The sequence below is a fragment of the Sinocyclocheilus rhinocerous genome, unplaced genomic scaffold, assembly GCF_001515625.1.
Source record: "Sinocyclocheilus rhinocerous isolate Xijiao unplaced genomic scaffold, SAMN03320098_v1.1 scaffold1249, whole genome shotgun sequence".
NCBI lineage: Eukaryota > Metazoa > Chordata > Actinopteri > Cypriniformes > Cyprinidae > Sinocyclocheilus > Sinocyclocheilus rhinocerous.
This window is the reverse complement of record NW_015634049.1, coordinates 155,741-180,664: the sequence shown is the minus strand read 5'-3', so window position 1 is coordinate 180,664 and position 24,924 is coordinate 155,741. Positions and strand designations below refer to the sequence as shown.

Here is a 24,924-nt window from a genome sequence, read left to right as displayed (position 1 = left end):
AGATTAAAATAAAAGTAATGAACACTATATCCAAAACCATGGTTTCTAATACTCTCAGGAATAAATTGACCTTGTTTGACCAGCATGTTATTAATAAACTGGCGAGGGAAATTTCATATTGATGAGCGAAATTTGAAAGAAAGCTAAAGTATATACCAATGAAGAGAAACACTAAATGGGAGAAATATAACCATGTGTTTTTCTTTTCTTTCCTTTTTTCAAACATAAACCTGTCAAACATAAATAAAAAAAGAACACTCATTTATTTATTTTTATTGCTAGCAAAAAATAGAGCTGTCAATTCAATAGAATAAAACTGCCTCAGTTAATCTCAAGGTTTTTTGAAAGCCTTTAGAATATTGTGTTAAACATATTTAACTAATACATTACATAAAAAGATATTTTATTCATTTTTTTTACTATTATATCTGACCAGATTGAATCTCCCCTTCTGTCAAAGACCAACAATGACAAAAATAGCTGCTTGAAAGTAAACCAAATTTACAAGACTGCAAGTGACTGAATTAAGTCTAATTTTAATATCAGAACAAATGCTTTTATCCTGTAAAGATAAAGACCCATAGACAAGGAGAACACAGATCTTTTATTTAGAAATAGGATACAACAGCAGAAAAAATTATGTATAAAATGTCTCAGAACTAGAAGTTCAGAACCAGTATTTCTCATGCTGTTTTATTATCGTTCTCAGTGAGATATGCAATTAACTTTTTTTTTTAATAAAGAATAAAAGAAAGTCTCCCTTTGAGCCTTCACACTACTAGTTATTAGTGTAAAATAATAATTGGTTGTCAACATTCGTTCTTGACCATATTCATTCAAATACTTCCTACAATTATGATTCCTTTATTTCACTAATATGTCCGGTATTTTTACATTCATCATGCCCCTTTAAAGGTTAAAGCCATAAATGCCACCATCATTATAAGAGGCTATTCTGAGTTGTATGTCTCTAAGGGAGCCATGATGATGCAATAAGGTTAATTAGATCAAGTGTCTGTCCAGATTTTATTTGAGAAAAGAGGAAATGGCAATTTGCCAGAAGGTGCAAATTGTTCATGTATGGCATGCCTCTAATGCTGTGTATAAAAGCCAGGGCAGAAGGTTTTAGGGAAAACCGAGGCGACCCAACTGCAAACTGACCCGGCAATCACAGCCACTGCAAACATGTGAGTTCTTTCGGTCAGCTGAAGATGTTGTGGTGGTCTGAGGAAGACTCTGTAATGTCTCTGTGTTTGTGTTCCGCGTCCAGGTTGACAGTATTGGTTGAGTCAGATCTCTCAAATGAAGAGTGGAAGTCTCTGAGTAACCCACAGAGCAGGACCCTGGTGAGTCACACAGCAGTTGATCCTTCTGGATGATTTTTATTCAAAATAGGCAAGTGTGAGAGTTATATTTGAGAGTTACATTTTCCGCCACTGACCAATTTGGGGCTATTTGGCATTTCATAATGAGTTGTTTCAGACTAGTGGACAGAAAACATCCAAAATACTGTTTTTTAAAGTGTTTGTTTTATTGCACTTTATCTATTTGCATCAGAAGATTTAAATTAAAATATATCTTTAAAGGCCGTTTTCTCAAAATTTGTTGTTTTTTTACACTGAGCCGGAAATCTCCATTTCAGCAGTACTTACAGTTTTATTCCTTATCTATATTCTGAAGGTTTTTATAGAAGGGTTTGTTCATTTATCATTTGACAACATTTTATTAAAACATGGTGAAAATAAATTTTTCCTGGCTGTTGACAGTATTTTCTGATTTATGGAGTGATAAAAAGAGATGTGTAAAATGCCCTTCGTAAAAACATCTAACTATAATATGTCAAAAAAATAATAATGTTTTGAACCTGGCTTTATCCTGCATTCAGATTTCTATTCTGGAAATGTATGCAAATTAGTGCATATTTAATTAGATAATGGCAAAACATAACACTTTAGAAAACATGTTTGCAGTTTGTTGTGTAATCAATCGACTGGGGAAGTATGATGATATCTTTTTGTTCAGTTTTTCACCCTATTCACCGGTGCCTTAAAATGTTGTTGGAGTCTCAAAAACTTTTGTGATAAAAGTCCAAATTTGGCACAAAAGGATAAAGACAAGATCACAGAGACAGAATCGAATCTTGATATTATATGTGTATTATTTACTCAGACACTGTGTATTTGTAACTTTTTTGAGCTTCATTTATTCCTCTTTTATTCTTATATTGCAAATATTTAAATAACATGCACTTTAAATTCATGTTGTCATTTACCTGTCCAATATTTTCACAGTTTTTCTGGATCCTGCAGTCATATCTTGAAGGCAGAGAGAGTGAAGTTCAAGCGATGCATAGGAAAACAAACGTGAAGGAGAACAAAAACAGCAATATACACTCTAAAAAAAATGGTGCTATAGCACTATAAAAGTGGTTCTTTGGCTCGTAATCATAGGGGAACCACGTTTAGTGCTATTTAGCACCTATTTTTACAGGTGCTATATAGCACTTTGTCAAATGGTGCTATGTAGAACCATAAGAGGTGCCATATAGCACTTTTTCTCAAAAATGGTGTTCAACAGTGGTTCTTTGGCTTTTCATCACAGGGACACCTCGTTTGGTATATATGGCACATATTCTTAAAGATAAGAAGCTTTATAGCACATTTGTCAAATTGTGTTATACAGAACCATTAGAGGTGCCATATATTACTACCATAGATGAGCCAATATGCTTCTAAATGACACTTTTACTTAAAAGATGAATGATAACTAATCGTTTCTTACCAAATTGCGGCTTTAAAGATTAAAAATCCTGTACAAAATGCTTACTGAGAAACAAAATACATTTCCAAAATCTTTTAATTTGTTTCATATACATATACATTCTTACACAATATACTCCCCATTTATACACAAAATAACGCAACAAGAAATATCCTAAGTTTAAATACATTCTATAAAAAATACTGGTTATGACAAGTACGACCTCTATCTTCACAATGACATTTATGATGTTTAGTTGTAAATTATTCATAATATTTTCTGTTATAAATGTTTTACAAAGTTCAAAGCTAGTTAATAAAAGCAAAGCATGCCATAGCTATTGTGTTTATATGTAAGTAATATATCGGTCACTTCAAAGTATCATTCCTCTATAGTTTAAATATTTCTAGTTGTTTCTTTGTTTACTAAATAAATATGAGAATGAAAACAGTGGAATGAAAATGAGATTTTGTTCAGGAGTGTAGATTCTCACAAACAAAGTTCTTAAAATAAATGATTGAAAAATATATTTATCTTTATTAAATGCTGATGATTTCTGTATAAATATTCAAATAAATTAGATTAAAATAAAAGTAATGAACACTATATCCAAAACCATGGTTTCTAATACTCTCAGGAATAAATTGACCTTGTTTGACCAGCATGTTATTAATAAACTGGCGAGGGAAATTTCATATTGATGAGCGAAATTTGAAAGAAAGCTAAAGTATATACCAATGAAGAGAAACATTAAATGGGAGAAATATAACCATGTGTTTTTCTTTTCTTTCCTTTTTTCAAACATAAACCTGTAAAGGAGGAATAATAGATTTATGTTTTTTGTTTTTTTTTACTTTTACAATAAGCAAAGAATCAGTATTTAGTGTCACATTGTCCATGTTGTTACATGTTAATTAAAAAAAATAAATGTAAAAATAATAATTTTAATTACAAAATCAATAACAATAGCAATATATACTTATAAACAACTGTAAATGGCACCTATACTCGTAAAAAATAATACATAAATAAGTAAATAAATAAATAATGAATGAATGAATGAATGAATGAATGAATGAACCTGCATCATGGGAGTGCTACGAAATTATAGGAGTGACATCCAGTTTATCCAGTAGGTGGAGACATGAGCTTTCATTTGATTTTAACTCCACACAAACATAAGAAGAAGAGCAGCAGGAGGACAGAAGAGCAGTCTGATATGTGTGTGTATGAGTGAAGTGATTATGGCTGAAGTGACTGGAGCTCAGCTGATCGCTGAGGCGCTCAAATCTCAGGTCTGTGTTGTGTTGCCGTATGCTTCTTTTCTGGGTTCTCAAAGTTTCTCCTGCATATTTTGAAATAGTCTTGCAAAGCCTTTCAAAACCCTTTGTCCTCTAGCACTTAATCAAGAATAAACGTGTATTTACAGTCTTACTATTGAATTCTTTGCAACATGATGTAAAATGAGCACATCGCCTGCTGTACTATTGAACTTGGACAGTGTGTCAAAGGTGCTGCGCATGCGCACCAGAGCTGTCAAAAAATGTCGTTCAAAAATAAATAAATATCTGTAACAACTTGACTAAATATGTAACCAAAACCATGGGTTTTCAATCTTTCAGATGCTAAGGACTCCTAAATGTGATCATCTTCTTGCGAGGGACATTAATACTGTTAGAAATGAATATTACATAAATATGTGTAATTATTTGGAAAATATTTCGTTTCTTTAACGTCATTACATTTTTTATTTACAACAGTGTCGTACTGTTAGATGTGTTTATTAATTTAAATCAAAATGTTTTAATCAATTTATTTAAAATTAATTAAAATTATTTATTAATCATTTTAATCAAAATATTATTTTTAATCATTGTATTGATTTATTTACTATTTTATGAAATTATTTATTAATTTGTTTTCATATATATATATATATATATATATATAGTCATATTTTTTCATCAACTTTTTTTTATTTTCATCAATTTTATTTGGTTAGTTGGTTAGTTTAATTTTATTATTTATGTATTTTTACACTGTTTTTCTCTAAAAATTCACATGGACCCCCTAGCACTCTCTTTTTTTCTGGGGGTCCCCAGGCCCCAGTTTGAAAACCCTTGGTGTAAATATTAGATTACTAGAAATGAATTTTAATATTAAAATTAATATTCAACATATTAGTATGTCTGTTAGCTATGTCTTTACTTATATTCCACTCCATGTGCAGAATGTGGAGTACATGTTTGGCATTGTTGGCGTGCCTATCATCGAGGTGGCCATGGCCGCCCAAGCAGCTGGCATCAAGTATGTTGGCATGCGCAATGAACAAGCAGTAAGATAGTCTCACTTTCCACTTTTATTAAAAAATTTGGCCCCGTTTCATTACACTGAAGACTGTCTGGGTGTGTTTTCCATGCATCTTCTCTCTCCTAACAGGCCTGCTATGCTGCATCTGCTATTGGGTATTTGACAGGACGGTACGAATATGTCAGTTAGTTTCTCAGTATTACTTTTTTGTGCTACTTTTGTGCTGAAGTTACATTTCTTTTGCCAGGCCAGCTGTGTGCCTGGTTGTGTCTGGACCTGGGCTGATTCATGCACTTGGAGGAATGGCCAATGCTAACATGAACTGCTGGTAGCTCTACACTGCTGAATTCACTTAAGATCAAATGGAATTGACCTCAGATGTACTTTTCTTCTCTTGTTTAAATTCACAGGCCTGTCATTGTCATTGGTGGCTCATCTGATAGGAACCAAGAAACCACAGGAGCATTTCAGGAGTTCCCTCAGGTAGGGTTAATAGGAAATGTTTGGCTTTGAATAAATTGATCCTTTAAAGCAACACATTCAAAAATGTTTACATTCAAAATTAAGATTCAAACATGTATTTTTAATAATTCAAGCAACGAAAACACCAACGGTAATCTGTATTTATTTTTCTAGTGTCTACTTTAGTCTTTGCAACTTCAGGGATCTTATCTATGCACAATCAGCTTGTAACACTCCAAAGAGAAAGGAAAACTTGAAATCGCATCATATGACCCCTTTAACCACTTTCTTGTTTCTCACCTCTTGTTCATCATTTTACTTTTTCCTCACCAGGTTGAAGCTTGTCGCCTGTATAGCAAGTTTTCTGCTCGACCAAGCAGCCTTGAGATGATACCAGCCGTAGTTGAAAAAGTAAATATTTAATCTGTTTTAAGCCCTATGAATTCAAAATTTGAGTTTTGTGGCTCATAGGCCATGTCTGTCAGCTTTGAGGCCATCTGTAAGGTAGTTGACAAAAAATGCTAAACCTTTAGCAGATATACATATTAGAAATAGGGCTGTGCAATATATCGAAATTATCAAAATATCGCAAATGTACATATCGCAATATGCATATCGCTACAGCTTGCAATATTTGGGGCCATGAACAAAAGACAAAGAGAAAATCACTCACTGCTCTTACCTAAATAACTTTTGTAGCTTAAATAAGAATCAGTGCATATTGAATTCAAAGAGTAAATACTAAGCAGTGTTTTATTTTTCCTTTTTATTATTCAGTTCTTAAACTCATGTTAAAATGATATTTTTATGTAATGCTCGAGTAAAACACAACCGATCACTTTCAGAAGTTGTTGTAGGGGTGCTTTCTTATTAGAATCAGAATCAGAATGAGCTTTATTCACCACTTAAGTGTGCGCAAACACAAGGAATTTGTTGTGGTTTTACAGGAACTCTTGGTACATACATACATACAAATAACCATATAAGATAGTTATAGAAGTTCACAGAACTGACTCAGCAACAGCTGAGTAAAACTGTTTCATCTGAGCATGTGGCACTTTAAGCATTATCGTATCGCATATCGAATATCGCATTATTTAATGAGTTATCGCATATCGCATTTTTCTTCAATATCGCACAGCCCTAATTAGAAATGTAAATTTTTAGCATATGTATACATTTAAAATGAAAATTTTAATTGTTTCTCTTACAGGAAAAAATATAGACGACTCATCTTGTTTAAAGAGATGTACAAATTTGGCCGTTTGGCCATACTGTGATGTTAAGTAAAGGCTGAGCTCTGTGATGTTAGTTATGTTCAAAGACAAATTGTTTCACTGTTGTTTTTGTTCACTAAAAAAACATATTCATTATTGAAATAAAGCTGAAATAAAATAAAATATAAATAGTAGAATTAATAAAATATGTAAATATTAGATGAAAAGCTTAAATGAAAAAAAAAACTTAAATCTAAATAGAAATAGAGTTTTATATATATAGTAATTGGGTTTTTTTTCTAAAATAAAGATTAAATAAAACTAATAAAAAAGTGAAGCACAAAAAATTACTCAAACTTAAACTGTAATTTAAATGAAAACTGAAAATGTAAAAATAGACGCTAATTCAAAATATAAAAAAGTAAATAAATAATAGTGAAATAACACTGATTTGTTTGACAAAATTTAATGAAGTCTTAAAAAAGGATGTTTCTAATGTAGGCCAAATATACTATGTACTATGCAATGTCATTTAAGATGCTGTTATAGTTTTTATTAATCTTTTAAATTAGATTTTATTTTTATATTTTCTTCCTTATATTTTAGTTGGAATGTTTGTGTTTTTGTCAGGCTGTAAGGAGCAGCATTTATGGCCGTCCAGGAGCGTCTTACATAGACATAGCTGGAGACATGGTGAATGCCAAAATAGACCGGGCCAGTGTCAGGTGAGTTTTATGTAGACTTAAGCACGAACCGTAGTAATGGGGAGCTTCCTAACCAGCTGTATTTTATGATGTGATTGTGATCACTTATTGATCATTAGTTTCTTTTGCATACTGAAATGCGAAAAATGGCATTGCATGTTTCTTCATTTCTCTCTAGGTTTGTTTCCTGCTGTCCTGCTCCTCCTGTGAGTCAGGCTGACAGCAGGGAGATCACACAGGCTGTCAGGCTGCTCAAAGCGGCTCAGAGGCCTCTGATCATTATCGGCAAAGGTGAACAGAATAGAACTATTTGAGTGAAGGGCATCTTCACTGCTGAAACTGATCAAAACAATGTTGAACTATGATCTGGTGCAGGTGTGGCGTATGCCAGGGCAGAGAAGGAGGTCAGGGAGCTGGTGGAGGTGACTGGGATCCCTTTCCTTCCCACACCTATGGGGAAAGGAGTACTGCCGGATGACCACCCTAACTGTGTTGCTGCAGCCAGGTCCAGGTGTGCATATGAATCTAAATGATCTTTCCAAAATCTCTTTTTGATGGACTGGTTTGATGCATTTCTCTCTCTGCTATAGAGCTTTATTGCAGGCTGATGTTATAGTGTTGCTAGGTGCCAGACTCAACTGGATCCTGCACTTTGGTTTTCCACCCAGATTCAGTCCCCATGTGAAGATCATTCAGGTTAGTTACACCCTGGACACTTAGTAAGTTTCTGCACCTTTGCAATAAAGACTTGCTATAAATGACTAAATGATCTTCCGTTCATCTTGAGTGTGGTATGTTGTGTAAATTTGTTCAGGTGGATCTGTGTGCTGAAGAGTTGAGCAATAATGTGAGAGCCGCATCTGCTCTTCTCGGAGACATACGAGCTGTGGTCAGACAGGTAAACTACAGTATATCCTCAGTCATCATCTTACTTAAAACACAATGTTTTTTTGTTTTGTTTTACACGCTTTATGTGCATCATGATATTCTGTATGTTCTATGGACTCTGTGAGAGACTCCTAACCTGTTGAAATCCAGTATGTTTTGTAGCATTTGTTCTCTTTTAGTTGCTCTTATAATATCATCGTGTAGTTTGCCAAAATGTATCATTTAGTTTTACATTCATTTTAATTTTACATTAAATCTACATTTTGCTGTATCTTTAAAGGGGTCATATGATGCGATTTCAATTTTTCCTTTCCTAGAGCTGATCTGTGCTGGTCGCTGAGGAAATACTACAACTTTGCGCTGTTGATCACCAGATCGGCTTTCACCGTGGACGAAATGGCATAGAGGAGAAACAATAATGTACAGTATGTGGAAAATAATGTTTTTTTTTAACCTTAAACCGCATAAACACATTTCATTACACCAAATACACAAAATAATGTTCTTTTTAGCAGCATCATATGACCCCTTTAAGGCTTTTCTATGTTAATGACCTTTGTTTTGATTGGCTAACCTCTTAACCTCTGACTCTGTTACAGAATACTGAATGTATGTATGTTAGTTCACCAAAAAAATTTAAATTGTGTCATCATTTACTCACCCTCCACTTGTTCCAAACCTGTATGAATTTCTTTCTTCTTCTGACCACAAAAGAAGGTATTTTGAAGAATGTTGGTAACCAGACAGTTGACCTTCATAGTAATTTTTTTTCCATACTATGGAAGCAAAAACATGCATATCACTGAAAAAACTCTAAAAACGGGGTGATCGACAAAAATGATATTGATAATGAAAACAGAAAAAAGTCGGTACACCTAGGCTCCAAAAATACATAAATGAACTATCACACAAGTGACATTTCCCATACTGTGGAAGTCAATGGGTACCGTCAACAGTTTGGTTACCAACATTCTTCAAAATATCTTCATTTGTGATCAACAGCTGAAAGAGATTCATAAAGGTTTGGAACAACGTGAGGGTAATGACAGAAATTTCATTTTCATCTCTTTTATGAGCTGATTTTTATGGTTTAATGTAAATAAATCGTCTAAAAGTTATGGAGAATTATGTTTTATATGAAATGACCCCTCATATATGTTTTCTACACTGTTTGAAGCTGTTGGAAACTGTAAGATCAGAGTCCTGGAGATTTCCTTCTGATTCAGAATGGTGGTCGACACTGAAGGAGAAAATGACTGCCAATGCTCAGATATCAAAGGTGAGCTTGTGTGTCATTAGCTTACATGATATAATAAAATAGCATTAGCTGTTTTCAATAAACACATGAACTGTGTGTTTAACATTTATGGTACTAAATACACCATTATTATTGTTTCCCACAGAGTCTTGCTCTCCAGTCCACTCTGCCCATGAATTACTACACCGCGTTCCACCACATTTCTGAGCTCCTGCCCAAAGACTGCATCATAGTGAGTGAGGGAGCGAATACTATGGACATTGGCCGCACCATGCTGCTCAATTACCTCCCACGACACAGGTGAGAGACATTTAAAGAATGTACAATACCATAGTTCAGATGCTAAAACTAGAAAATTCTGTTAAACGTTGAGTTCTACTTGCGTGATGTTATCCAGAGCAGTAACCTGAATTTCCTATACAGATTAGATGCTGGTACTTTTGGCACTATGGGTGTGGGTCCAGGATTTGCCATCGCAGCAGCAGTTTTGGAGCAGACGCAGAAGAGCGCTCAGAGAGTGGTGTGTATAGAGGGAGACAGCGCCTTCGGTTTCTCTGGCATGGAGGTGGAGACCATATGCAGGTAAATGAAACATCCACCTACAGCTCCACCTATGGGGCATTTGTGCAGTGTGCATAATATTAAACTGGTTCTTTTTGCTTTGTGCCACTATAACCTTTCTGCACTTCTGAATAGGTATAAACTGCCAATCATCATCATAGTAATCAACAACAATGGCATCTACAGTGGAGTGGACCCAGAGACATGGAAAGAAATGGAAAAGATGGGAGACATGACCACCATGTGAGTCTAGAGCATGAAAGGAAAGGCCTGGGTTCATTCTAGGTGCCCAAACTTTTTACTACAAATGACCAAAAATCAAACTTAATTGAGGGCCTATTTTCCCCTTTATTTTTTTCACCTTTATTTATGTAGCGCTTTATACAATACAGATTGTGTCAAAGCAGCTTTACATTGTTAAACGGGAAAATACTGTGTCAATAATGTAAACAAAATTCAATTCTGCTGTGGAGCAGCTCTAAAAAGAGCACAATAGTAAACAGTCAGTGATATAATCGTCCAGCTCAGTTCAGTTCTCTTCCAATAGTGTCTTTGGAATCAAGCCAACAATACTGACAAAAATTAAGTGTCCCCAACTAAGCAAGCCAAAGGCGAGAGCGGCAAGGAAACAAAACTCCATCAGTGACAGAAATGGAGAAAAAAGCCTTGGGAGAAACTAGGCTCAGTCAGAGGGCCAGTTCTCCTCCGAAGCTCTCTGTCGTGAGACCAAAACAGATTTTCATTTGATCTTGTGTTACAGATTTTATTTTAAGGGTTGCAAGCAGCCTAGTGAAATGTGTGTGACACGACCTATCTACAGTTTATCTTGGACTAAGATGGAATGAAGATAACCCAACAAATTGCTCCATGAAACAAAACTGCTGTCAATAAGTTTGATTCTATTGAACCCAGCAAGTACAGTGGGGAAATATTTATTTGATCCCCTGCTGATTTTGTAAGTTTTCCCACTTACAAAGAAATGAAGGGTCTGTAATTTTTATGGTAGGTTTATTTTAATGGATAGAGACAGAATACCGACCAAAAAATCCAGAAAAAACACATTATATAAAGGTTAGAAATTGATTTGCATTTCAGTGAGTGAAATAAGTATTTGATCCCCTACCAACCAGCAAGAATTATGGCTCCCACAGATTGGTTATGTGCCCATGTGGAACACCAATTAGTCCTGCCACTTTAAGAAATTACTCCTAATGTCAGCTCGTTACACATCGTGTCCACACAATCTGTATCTTCCATTCCAACCTCTCCCACCACCATGGGCAAGACCAAAGAGCTGTCAAAAGATGTCAGAGACAAGATTGTAGATCTGCACAAGGCTGGAATGGACTACAAGACCATCAGCAAGAAGCTTGGTGAGAAGGAGACAACTGTTTGGTGCGATTATTCGGAAATGGAAGAAATACAAAATAACCATCAATCGGCATCGGTCTGGAGCTCCGTGCAAGATCTCGCCTCATGGGGTAAGATGATCATGAGAAAGGTGAGGGATCTAGGGAAAACTACACGGGAGGAGCTTCTAATTCTGAGTATGGGTCACCATACTTGGCCACATGTCACGTCACTTTCACTTTCACTTTCATCAGCCCAGAACTACACGGGAGAGGAGCTTGTTAATGATCTCAAGGCAGTTGGTACCACACTACGCCGCAATGGACTTAAATACTGCAGTGCCCGCAAGGTCCCCCTGCTCAAGAAGGCACATGTGCAGTCCCATTTAAAGTTTGCCAATGAACATCTAAATGATTCAGAGAAGGCTTGGGAGAAAGTGCTGTGGTCAGATGAGACCAAAAGTGAGCTCTTTGGCATGAACTCGACTCGCCATGTTTGGAGGGAGAGAAATGCTGACTATGACCCCAAGAACACCATCCCTACAGTCAAGCACGGAGGTGGAAACATTATGCTTTGGGGCTGTTTTCTGCTAAGGGTACAGGACGACGTCACCACATTGAGGGGCAAATGGACGGGGCCATGTACTGTAAAATCTTGGACGAGAACCTCCTTCCCTCAGCCAGAACACAAGATGGGTCAGGTATTCGGCCAATCACAACGCATTGGATAGCTGGCCAATCAGAGCACACCTCGTTTTTCAGACCGATGAGCTTTGTAAAAATCGACGCGTTTCAGAAAGGCGGGACATAGAGGAGCAACAATAATGTACAGTATGTGGAAAATAATGTGTTTTTTTTTTACCTTAAACCGCATAAACACATTTCATTACACCAAATACACAAAATAATGTTCTTTTTAGCAACATCATATGACCCCTTTAAGGATTTAGAGCGGATCCGTTAAGAAGAGTGGATCAAAATCCCTCCTGAGATGTGTGTAAACCTGGTGACCAACTACAAGACACGTCTTACCTCTGTTCTTGCCAACAAGGGTTTCTGCACCAAGTACTAAGTCGTGTTTTGCTTGGGGATCAAATACTTATTTCACTCACTGAAATGCAAATCCATTTTTAACCTTTATTTAAATGTGTTTTTTTCTGGATTTTTTGGTTGGTATTCTGTCTCTATACGTTAAAATAAACCTACCATAAAAATTACAGCAAACTTAGAAAAATCAGCAGGGGATAAAATAAATATTTTCCCCACTGTATCAAATCTTGTAGATAAGACTGACCTGTGTGTCTTAGTGCTCCTCCGGTGACGCTGCTACCAGAGGCACGGTACGAGCAGGTGATGAGTGCGTTCGGGGGTCGTGGGTATCTGGTCCGAACGGTGGAGGAACTCTGCAGTGCACTACAGGAGAGTCTGAAAAACACACATACACCCAGCCTCCTCAACGTACTTATAGACCCGGCCTCAGACCGCAAACAACAGGTACTGTACACACACACAGCCTTACATTATAGTTCAATCTGCTGCAATATCATTAACAATTTAGATAAAGCACTACTTAGTTGTATATTCTCATTTTAACCCTATAAAGCCTACTGAATCATATTTGATATGCAACCAAGGTCTCTAAATTGTCAGCATGATAAAAACCTTGTATGCAATCTACTACATGCCTTCTATCTCCTGATTGACAGTATATAATTTTTAAGCAAATACATTTTCAAACGTCCCTCTTCAGGTTGTGGTTCATGTGTCTTTTTGGTGTGCAATATTTACTGATTTTTATAAAGTAAATATAAGAATAACTTGTTGGTAATGTTTTAAGATGAACACTTATTGGGCTGAAGCAAGCAATTTAGGTCTACTTGATTATCCATACATAATTTTTTTTCACAGCCAAATCTGAATGTTAAAATGTAGTATCAAATATGAAACATTAGACTTTTAAGGAATGTTTATTTGTGCATCATATTATTAGTCATCGTTGTATTGCACTGCATTATATGTTTTGCCCTCACAATAAAACTAAGCATTTAAATATCATCTAAGACATATGATTGGGAAATGTAGAGTGAAAACTGATATTTATATCCATTTTTATATCCAGTCTGCTATACTATAATGATCTCAATGATTTACAAGCTGTCACAATTTCAATTTATTTTTGGGCAATTTAATTATCAGCAACTACTCCAAATTGTATATTTTTGTTCCGTTTGAGCCACTGAATAAAATGTAGGTGTTTTTCCCCTCTATGAGCCCCATATTCTCCTATATAATACTGTACGATCCATAAACACTTGATTTATCAAATATGATAATGAACAAAAAACACATGCAAACTTTTTTTTTTTTTTAGATTTTATTTTTATATTTTGTCTAAAGATTTAATAAACAAATATTAGATTTATCTGACTTATTTTATATGTCAGGCTTTACGGGGTTAATTAAGCAACTATTCAGGAAAACACTTTATTTTAAGTTATTGAAAATAGCGCGGTGTGGTGTTGGACCTCTGACATTTATGACTGTTCAGAGCTCATAACATCACAAGGCCCGTGTAACCGTAAATTTCAACACTCACTATTTTTTTTTATCCCTCTCACATACACACACATTAAACATAACTGACCATTCTATTCTTGAACGTTATGAGACCCCCATAATTAAAAGTTGTGACCCTCTTTGTTGTGCTGGGTGTATCCTGGCAACCGCATGCAGACATATTGAAGAATTGGGTGTCATATCGACCTGGGACACTGAAACTCTCTGTCTATGTCACACTGACACTCAAAGGGCTTCCCCAACGATGAATGGAAACTTTCTAGTGTTACAAAAGCATTTCGAGATAAACAGGATTGACTTCAATGGAGTTTCTTTATTGTTCAGTGAGACTTTGTGTTTATCTCCTAGGAGTTTCCCTGGCTGACACGTTCAAATCTGTAGAGCTGAGAGAGATATCGGATGAGATCGGATCATGTCTTGATGACCTAACGCTGTTTCTTATACTACATTTGGTCAATTTACTGTAGGTGGCACCACTTCCTGTTAAAAGGAAAACTGTATAATTTAACATGATCTCAGTCTCTGCTGACTGAAATTAATTTTCATAGATTCCAGTTCTTCTTTCTATAAATACTTAAATGCATAGTTCATCCCAAAATAAAAATTCTGCCATCATTTACCTCGTCGTTCTAAACCTTTATGACTTCACATATCCTGTGGAACACTAAAGTAGAATTTTTCTGAAGAATTTATGCGCCTCTTTCCATACAACAACAGTTCATAGGGTGCTGCAAGAATGAGTTCTAAAACCTGGAAACAACTTTTACGTTTACACTTCCAGTTCCATCGTCCTGAAGTCAGTAGGTTATTGGTTAAATGCCTGAAATTAGGTCTGTGGTTCACACAAACTCGAGATACAGTATTGTCCCATTTCATATTTTCTGCAGTAATCCAAAAGCCAATGGAAAGATCTTACTGACTTTTAGTCGAGGTAACCACGGTGATGCTAACTTCCAGGTTGGCTTACAAAAAAATCATCCCTGCAGCACTTTGTAGTGACCATGTCTGTTAAACTCCAAAAAAGCGCTAAAAAGCACCATAGAATTAATGAATGTGATTTGTGCACTATATTTGTACTACGAGCTTCTAAAGTTATTGTTCACTGATAATATTCACATCTACCATGCATTCTTTTGTTCATCTTTGTAGCTTCTTAGCTGTAGTCACTATGAACTGTCATTCTGTGGATTAGAGCAGCGTGAAGTTTCTTCAAAATATGCATTTATTTTATTTGTTTGTTCTTTTTTCTTGTGTTTTTCCCCCCAAAAGTCATACAGGTTTAGAACAACATGAGGGTGAGTAAAAGATGATTTTGAGGTGAACTACATGCAGATTTGTAGCATTTTCCTTTAAATGTTAATGAGCTCTGCTGACCCCGCCCCTCTCTTCCGAGCCGCTCTCTGAGGGACTGTTTACTTCAGCCGCATTCATCGTGAAACTTGCTAATTAGCACATTATTAGGAAAGGCGATTTGCAAAGATTGTTTTGGTGAAACAATGGCGGACTGATGACAGCTCACATTTAGGGCGGGCCTAAGGTAAGACGCCAGTCCAGTCTGTGCTGAAAACGCTACTGTCAATCAAACTATCGTGGGAGTGACGTCACACAGACAGGCATCTGAGATCGGCTCGATTTGAGAAAGGGGAAAACATTTAACCAGATTTAAAAAAAAACACTGGGTGGATTTTTATCATTATAGCGTGGTTGTGTACACACACTGCCAACACACATTTCAGTTCAAACAACTTGTAAAAGTGCATGTAACATCCTATGACCCCTTTAAAGAGAAAATGCTTACATTGTCTAATAACAAATTAAGAGACATTTGGCAGTTCAGACTATGTATATTTGATAAATTTTCATTCCCACTGGACATTTACATTTGTATTTTAACCTCTCCTCATCTAATCTCAGGTCATTGTTGTGTGCACTGTTCCGGTGGGCTTCTGTTTAAGCTCATCTCTGTCTCTGGGTAATTGAGGTCTTCTGGCCTCATCTTCTGCTCTTTCATACAGTATCATTACTGTGCTGCTTTATCACAGAGCACGAGAGCTTCTCCTTCTTGGCCTCGACAGATCGCACCGTCTTCACATTTCCAGGTGTGGAAATGTCCCCAACAGTTTTACAGCATATAAAAGACTTACTAAAAGAACCATTTGCACAGCCAAATCTGAAAATGTTTGAAAAGGTGAGAATGAAGAGTTTGTACGAAAAGCAGCCACACTATAAAAGCCTTATAATTTTTAAGATTATTGTGCACAAACAAAAATGGCCTTACTTGCTGTACATTGTTACTGTATAAAGAATTATCGTTGATTTGAAAATATTTTTCTAATCACAACTTGATAAGAAACAATTAATGTAATTTGATGTTCTTTGAAAGATTTTGTTTCTAGCAGAAGTGGTGGGAAATTAAAACGTGAATCATAAGAGCACATCTCTGCTTGTCTTTCTCTCCGTCTCCCTTCCTGTCTGTCGTCTTTGTTCTGCACTCTGTCTGACTGGAGACGTTTACAGACTGCATTTCCCATCAGGCTTTTAAACGGCCCTCTTCATAATTGCTCTGTCATTAATTCTGAGGGAAAGAAAGGCGCCAATAAATTGTGAGTAGTGGTTGGCGATAAGTCCTGAAAAAACAGGACACGGAGAGGGAGGGTGAGTTAGATGAGAGGGGCTGGAAAACAACTGTGATATTCCACTACAGAGCATGCAGGCTAATTCTGTCATTTTATGCATGTGTGTACATCACATGCCAGTGGCAGACCGTCTCAGATTTAAGTCGGACATTGTAGATGCTCACATCAATTTTGATAAATACAAATTTGATAAACACCAGAGTGTAGTTTTGCCTTCAGCAAATTTGATTTTATGTCATTCTATATAAACTGAGATTACTGCATCTTGAAAACAAATTTGTGCTGATTTGAAAAAAACTTCCCATTACAGCTTTAATGCACTTATAAAACAAAAGCAGTTTTAATAACAAAAATGCATATTTAAAGGGTCATGGAACCCCCCCCCCTCTTATTATTAATCCTATTATTATTGTTTTATTATTATTATTTTATTTTTTTATATTGTAACTGCTTCCTTATTTGTTGACATAATGTTCTCATTTAAAAAAAAAACGTCACATCTTGTGACGTCACCACGATGTATATTTTAAACCCGAAAATTTGCCGGTTTTTTTTCCTATAGTTAAAGCTAACATTGTCTTAAATGATGTTCAACACATAAATCTGTTAAAATCTCAGGCAATTTAGTTTAGGGTTTCATGACCTTTTAACTTATCGTTTATTATTTTAGTATCACTGAGATGCTATTATACAGTAGTTTCATTAATATTTTAAATCAGTTTTCATTTATATATTTTTCATTTTAATTTTAGTTACAATTTTATTCATTTTGTTGTGTGTCTATATCAATTTTAGTATTTTTGGAGTTTTCTATATATGTTTATATCGTTTTTTAAATACATTTTTGTTTTAGTTATTTTAGTACATCAAGTACTTCATTTAAATACTGTAATAACCCTGCTTACGATCTGAAGATTGGAAAAATATGTTAAAATATTCCATTTAATGTCAAAGAACTTTATATACACACAAGTTTAGAAATAAGCATTTTTTCAATAAGCAATTTGCTGTTGCTGTGTGGATGTAGTTAACAGGGTTATCTCAAATAAAACCATAAAAAAATTACTTAAAATATAAGAAATGCTTTATTTCAGCTAGTTGCCAAAGCAACATTTCACATTTTAATTGAGTGTAACTTGATGTACTAAAATAACTAACTAAAACTGAAATAAAAATGAATAAAAACTATATAGATGTATAAAAAAACCTACAAAAATGACAAAACGCAACAAAATGACTACAGCTTTAAAATTTTAATTAAAATGGAAAATATAAAAATAAAAAATGATTCAAAATAATAATACAAACTATAATAGTATCTCAATGATACAAAAATAACAATTGTAGTAAAACAGATATAGCAGAAAACAGCTGGGTTATGTTTTGCATTTTCTTCTGTCACTGGCGATAATTCTAACATTGAAAACAGGATTAGTCATAAAATAATATGTTCAGAATCATTCATATATGAGAGAGAATTGAACAAATAGTTCTAACCCGGCTCAGAGGAAGATATAAAAAAAACTTCTCAAAGGAATTAAGTGATAATACAAAACATCTTCACCTTGCAATAATTCTCAAAAGCAAAAAAATGCTACAAAATGCATATCAAATTTTGTTGAGAAAGTGTAACATGCTAAAGCAAAATAGGCACTATTTTGGAATCAGCTCCCTAAATTTGGTAAGAAACAAGTTTTGGATTTCATTCAGCAAACTTTGCAGGATGGTGTTATCAATAAATGAATGGTGGTAGTTCAACAATGCCTCTGGCATGACACCTTGTCATTTCAATGTCATTTCTATCCATTCTGTTTTGTTTTCCCTGTCCATTTGAGGCAGGGGAAACAAAGACAGCGCTGGCAGTAGTAACAGGCTAATATTGGTTACAGAGGGCAGCTGACCGGCTGCCTCCTGTATATTTAGCTCAGGGCCAATACATGGGAGAGGTGTAACAGACATTGGCTGGCCTTCACTTCTCCTAAAGGCGTGGATCTAGTGTGTGTGTGTGTGAGAGAGAGAGAGGTGTAGTGCTGGACTGCCTCAGATCACTCCTCGGTGCTATTGGAGGTAGACCGCAGCCGGCAGCATGATTCTGTTCACACTTGGACTATATTTTCAACTCCTCTGCTATGTGGCGTCATTCTCTTACGTGGATAATATATTCCCTCATCCAACAGGTAAGACATCACTGTCTTCTGCACGTTTGGTATGCTGATATTAGAGGTTTTCTCTAACAGAGTGAAGTATGTTTGCACATGATATGCAAATCAGACTGTTTGCACCAAAAAAAATATATATATATTTGATAAGACTCAGTTGGTATTTTTATGAATCATGCAAATTAATTGCAATTGCAGAGTATTCATAACATAAATACGTTGCACTGCTCTTTATGAAATCTTTACATTTGTGATATATATTGTGTGAAAACATATAATACGCTCTTACGTGGATAATATATTCCCTCATCCAACAGGTAAGACATCACTGTCTTCTGCACGTTTGGTATGCTGATATTAGAGGTTTTCTCTAACAGAGTGAAGTATGTTTGCACATGATATGCAAATCAGACTGTCTCTGGTTATTATCTCTAAAAGCAAAAAGGCTGTGTTTCAGTTTTGTCAGCCAACACTGCAGTGAAAAGTTTAATTGGGCAAGTGCTTGTTTTTGCAAAGTTAACATCTTTCAGGACTTTCTATTTTAATGTACCGTTATTGATTGATTGATTTAAATGTATTTTTAATATGGTCACTTTTTGCTTCTGCACACAATAATTGTCAGTTTAATGGGCTATTTTTTATACTTATGAATCATGCAAATTAATTGCAATTGCAGAGTATTCATAACATAAATACGTTGCACTGCTCTTTATGAAATCTTTACATTTGTGATATATATTGTGTGAAAACATATAATACGCACTCTGATTAAAATGCTTCCCAGTATTAAAAGATATGCTTGAATGTTATGGGGGGGAATTTCAAGTAAAATTTGGCCTGTAATGAAAATCAAGTAAATATTTTGCCCTTATTTTGCGATAAATGTCCCTACAGGCATCAATGACTTGTCTCTGGTTATTATCTCTAAAGGCAAAAAGGCTGTGTTTCAGTTTTGTCAGCCAACACTGCAGTGAAAAGTTTAATTGGGCAAGTGCTTGTTTTTGCAAAGTTAACATCTTTCAGGACTTTCTATTTTAATGTACCGTTATTGATTGATTGATTTAAATGTATTTTTAATATGGTCACTTTTTGCTTCTGCACACAATAATTGTCAGTTTAATGGGCTATTTTTTATACTCGTGTGTGTGTGTGTGTGTGTGTGTGTGTGTGTGTGTGTGTGTGTGTGTGTAAAAAGTGAAAAAGGGCACTGAGGTCATAATTCATGAGTATCATTGCACCATTTATTTTATAAGCTAGACTTTTTACAGCAAAACTATTCAAAGCACGTTAGGTTTCAAATGATAAAACAATACATATTCTGTTCAGTATGACAACAAAAAGTGGTTGTCAGATGTAAGTAGTTCATATTCATATTAAATGCAACTGTGAACTTGAGAAGTGATTCACTAAAAATCCCATTGACACCAGCTGATGCCTCATAAAAATGAAGTTATTTGTAAGAAAAGCTCCGGCATTACATATTTGCTGAGAAATCTTTAGTTTCAGTAATGGAGGGCCTTTCATTACACTCCTCATTTCTTGCACCTGAGAAGTGTCATAGTATCAAACACACAGTCATGTGTTTCAGTCCCTCTTTTCCAAGACAGTGGAGTGAAACAATGTTCTGCTGGACCACGTGTCTGTTGACATGTTGCTGTTCATGAACCTTATTTCCCCTCATCTAGATCTCCAGTTGCTGGAAACCAGAAAGAAATTCAACCCCTGCTGTTTACTGAGTCCACCTCCGCCCCCTCTCTTCCCTCCACCCCAGTCACTGTGGCGGCAGGGCCCTCTGGTGAGTCCTGATTCATGACAACTGATCAAGCACCTGGATTTCATGTGTAGGTTCCAGGTACTTCAGGGTTCAGGGTGTCAATAAGTACATTCATTTGTCCCCATGACCACAATATTCTACACTCTCAGAAAAAAATGGTAAAAAAGCTGTCACTGGGGCAGTACCTTTTCAAAAGGTACACTTTTGTACCTTTTAGGTACTAATATGTACACTTTAGGTACTAATATGTACCTTTAAGGTACCAAGATGGACATTTTAGGTACAAAGGTGTGCCTTTTGAAAAGGTCCCGTCCCAGTGACAGCTTGTGTACCTTTTTTTTCTGAGAGTGTATGGTGATAAAGAAATATAATAAATGTAAATAAAAGTCAAAGGAAGTTAATGTCTGTTCAAGACTGAAACTATTTATGGACTATTTTTTATTTCCCATTTTCCCATTTCCATCAGTATTTCCAGATGTAATTTTCTATGACTTATCTTATAGACTGTGACTGTTGTTCCACCAAATGAATGGAACTCAGAAGGGAAGCACAATCCCACACCCCCCATGTGTTCCCCAGGGCCTCCAGGACCAGCAGGACCTCCTGGCCCTCAGGTATGTGCTTCAAATTTTAATGTTGAGGACAAAACTACGTAGATATGTCCAACTATGAAACAGCTGACTTTAAGGTGTATTAACATACATTTTTGGAACAAAAATGTACAAGATTTTTAAATGAAAGCATGCATCAGCTTTTTTCATATTGAGTGAAATGTCATACCACAATTATCTGTAGTTGTTCTGTTTGGAGACTAGTTTAATTGTGTACACAGTTCAAATGGCAAAGACTGTGTACAAGAACATTTGACAAACTAGATAGAAAGAAGGGCCAATGAGAAAAAAGAAAATCTTATTTAGATTTGTTTAGATGTTCAGAACATACTAATGTATTCATGTTGCTTTCATATGGTTTTGAAAACCTTTTATACCATTTTTATACCAGTTTCAGTTTAATGCTTTAAAATGTTATGTGGCATAAACATGTGGGTGTACACATCTTGATCAATTTTTTTTTTTTTTTTACAAGAATCATGAATTATGTATTAAACTGTATGTGTTTTTTTATAAGAATTAATAATTCATTAATTATGATTAATGTTTTATTGCACCACATGACATTTTGCAACCTAAACTTGCCATTTCATAAAAAGGTCAAATTACATATAATTTTTTTCTGCATGTTTCTAAATGTTGGCCACTCCACATGACCTTGATTTGGTAATGTGAAAAAAAAAACTATTTCAAATATTTAAATTAGTGAAGCAGTTTGGTTAAAATATTCATACTGAGAAATACTAATAAACAATTAGGCCAAACTACTTAAGATTTTATTTTCAAAATTGTAATTCTTTTAATGAGATTTTTTCCTTCATTATGATATCAGGACAGTTGTATCACCCTGATTTATTGTCCTCATTTGTAAGTCGCTTTGGATAAAAGCGTCTGCTAAATGAATAAATGTAAATGTAAATTTCAGAAATTTAAAACCTAACCTAACCCATCATAGAAGAGGATTTATTAATGCAATTTTTATTTTTTATTTCTGAACATATGAATTGATCCAGACAATAATGTCATATCAGTTACCCATAAGCTATTTTTACATGTACAGACCCTGACAAACTCAAATAGTAAAAACTGTCTAACACATTTATAAATCAAAGCGAGTCACATGCAGATTTGCTGAGGATTGCGTAGTTGGTGCTTCAAGGAAGCAGAGTATTGGGTTGTCACAATGGTCAGTTCCAGCTCTGTAATTAGCCTTCATAACCCTCTCAGCATGTGAGACCCGTGTGAGTTCCCCAGACGTCTTTCTGTAGTGACACGGATGTGACCAGTTTGGCCCCCACGACACAGCAAGCCATTAACGCGCCACATTTAGAGCAGATAGAAATAGATCTTTTTCCATTGCCAGCCTCTGCTCCATCGTACCATTCTTAGAAACAACCCCAAGAGAGACGCACACAGACACTCAAAACCCCAAGAGAGAGTTCACCCTTGCCCTGCAAGTTCAGTCCAATCTCAATACAGTTTCATTTCTGTCATAGGTTATCAATTATGTAGCTAATATTATTGAGGTTGTCAGCCAAGAACATTATAAATGCATCCTGTTCCAATACAGTCATACGTTTTAAAGATGTAGTACATAAGGAACTGTAGGGAAGCCATTCATGGGCTGATTTCCTCAAAAAGTATAAATACTGTGGCTCTGTGGTGCTTTGATCATTGTTTTGTTCACTCCGCCTGACACAGCAAAAATCACAGCAATCAGTGAAGTGAGTTTGAGGTGGGGCTATCATTTTTGTGTCAACCAATGGAAGGCAGGAGAAGTATTTGGTAAACCTGTTTGTCATTATTTTGGCATTATAAGTTCTAGTAAACACTCTTTGTCAAAACAAATATATATGGTTGCTGTGGCTTTAGCCAGATGTTTTGGATAAGCATTAAACAGTTATGTTTGTTTTTTGATCAGGGTCCTGCTGGACTGCCAGGACCAAAGGGACCAAAGGGAGATAAGGTACGACACATACTTATGTAAATATATACATACACAAACAACAGCATGAAAAACAATTAAGAACAAGAGAGAAATGAGGCTGACTAAGTGGTCCAGTTAGTTAAGGAAGCAAAATAAGATTGTATTTAAATTATTCTTGTTATGGTTACAGTTTATTTTATAGTCCTAATCAGCATGTACATACTATGTACTTATTATAGTAATTACAATAACTGTGTAATAATAAATAGGTACTAACACTGAACCAGGTTCAGAAAACACAAAAGAAGAACTGTTTTTGGCAACAACAAAAAAAACATTCTTAAAAATGTCGTCTTTTGTGTTTTGCAGAAGAATGAAAGGGTAAACTTGCACAAGAAATGATGACTTTATAAACTATTCCTTTATAAACTATTCAATGACTCTCAAGACTCTGTATATTGTAACACACTGATAAACTGACTCTGTTCTTATTCCCTCCTCCCCTCCTCTGTGTTGCAGGGTGAAATTGGAAGACCTGGACAAAAGGTGAGACTCACTGACCTGTGTTTTCTAATAAGTGGATTTACTTTGAAAAAAAGGGAAGAAGAAGGAATGTGAGATGCACACACTTTTACAGCTGCAGCATAATGTGAGCTGAAGGAAAGTCAATGCAAGCCCAACACTGACACAGATACGCAGGTCACATGATTCCTTATGATCTTTTGTATGTTATATGCAGCAGAGAGCTAAACATCAGGGGACACTTGTGGTCACCATCATTAGGTTCAATCTGCAATGGATCATCCCCATTGCTCCTGTCCCTCAATCACATTGTGAGCTTGTGTGGTTTCCTGGAAGGCATTTGGGACCAGGGTCAGTAATACCTACAGCGGGGCTGTGGGTAAACCGAGAAGCCACTAAACCACTGCACAGGATTTTGGGTGTGCTGGTGCATTGTTTTACTCCAGACAGGCACTGAGAGTGGAGTGCTGCTGGTGTAGGAAGCTTTGCAGCATTGCATAGTAATTTAGCTTAGTGCTGGGGCAGCCCAATAAATCATTTGCTCTCCCACAATGCCCGGCTCCTGCCCTTAGCACATGATTTAATTAAAGCCAGGAGATTGATGGGGCTTGGTTTAGTTTGTTCTCTCTCTCTCTCTCTCTCTCTCTCTCTCTCTCTCAATTCAATTCAATTTTTTCCCAATTCAATATGTGCTTTATTGGCATGACAACTGTTACAATGTATTGCCAAAGCATAGTGTTTACATTGAATCTAGAACAGATATATATGCAACAAAAACATGCATGTATATACATTTAAAAAGTAGAACAAATTAACATTTTAGAATTCTACGTACAATTTATAATTCAATGTTGTGTGTGTGTGTGTGTGTGTGTGTGTACAGGTTTATATATCCTGGTGGGGACTTAAACCTGAATACACACAGACTCATGGGGACTCGTGTCACGGTGGGGACCTAAATTGTGGTCCCCACGGGTACAAAAGCTTACAAATCTTATAAATTGAAAATCTAAAAATGCAGAAAGTTTCCTGTGAGGGGAAGGTTTAGGGGTAGGGTTGGTGTAGAGCAATAGAAAATACGGTCTGTACAGTAGAAAAACCATTACGCCTATGGAGAGTCCCCACAAGGATAGCTGACCAGACATGTGTGTGTGTGTGTGTGTGTGTATGTGTGAAATTATAGCCACCTGAATTGAAAAAAAAAAACTC

The 24,924-nt window shown here is 35.6% G+C and overlaps 2 protein-coding genes across 2 annotated transcripts in view; both read left to right on the top strand.

Moving 5' to 3' along the window:
- Positions 1-3,958: 3,958 nt before the first annotated feature.
- On the top strand, positions 3,959-15,346 carry LOC107745383 (2-hydroxyacyl-CoA lyase 1-like). The gene is made up of 17 exons (XM_016559254.1): positions 3,959-4,055; positions 4,991-5,095; positions 5,200-5,240; positions 5,318-5,398; positions 5,481-5,553; positions 5,866-5,943; positions 7,380-7,474; positions 7,632-7,744; positions 7,829-7,964; positions 8,044-8,149; positions 8,268-8,351; positions 9,519-9,620; positions 9,745-9,899; positions 10,023-10,181; positions 10,296-10,403; positions 12,817-13,003; positions 14,435-15,346. The coding sequence occupies exons 1-17, from the start codon at positions 3,990-3,992 to the stop codon at positions 14,465-14,467; spliced, it is 1,722 nt and encodes a 573-aa protein (XP_016414740.1). The 5' UTR covers positions 3,959-3,989; the 3' UTR covers positions 14,468-15,346.
- A 3,378-nt stretch (positions 15,347-18,724) lies between these two features.
- LOC107745382 (acetylcholinesterase collagenic tail peptide-like) overlaps positions 18,725-24,924 on the top strand; it is a 25,152-nt gene continuing 18,952 nt past the window's right edge. Inside the window, exons 1-5 of the mRNA XM_016559253.1 lie at positions 18,725-18,899; positions 20,567-20,676; positions 21,159-21,269; positions 23,188-23,232; positions 23,713-23,739. Of these exons, the coding sequence (XP_016414739.1) occupies positions 18,809-18,899; positions 20,567-20,676; positions 21,159-21,269; positions 23,188-23,232; positions 23,713-23,739 (384 nt within the window). The 5' untranslated portion in view covers positions 18,725-18,808. The remainder of the gene's footprint in view (positions 18,900-20,566; positions 20,677-21,158; positions 21,270-23,187; positions 23,233-23,712; positions 23,740-24,924) is intronic.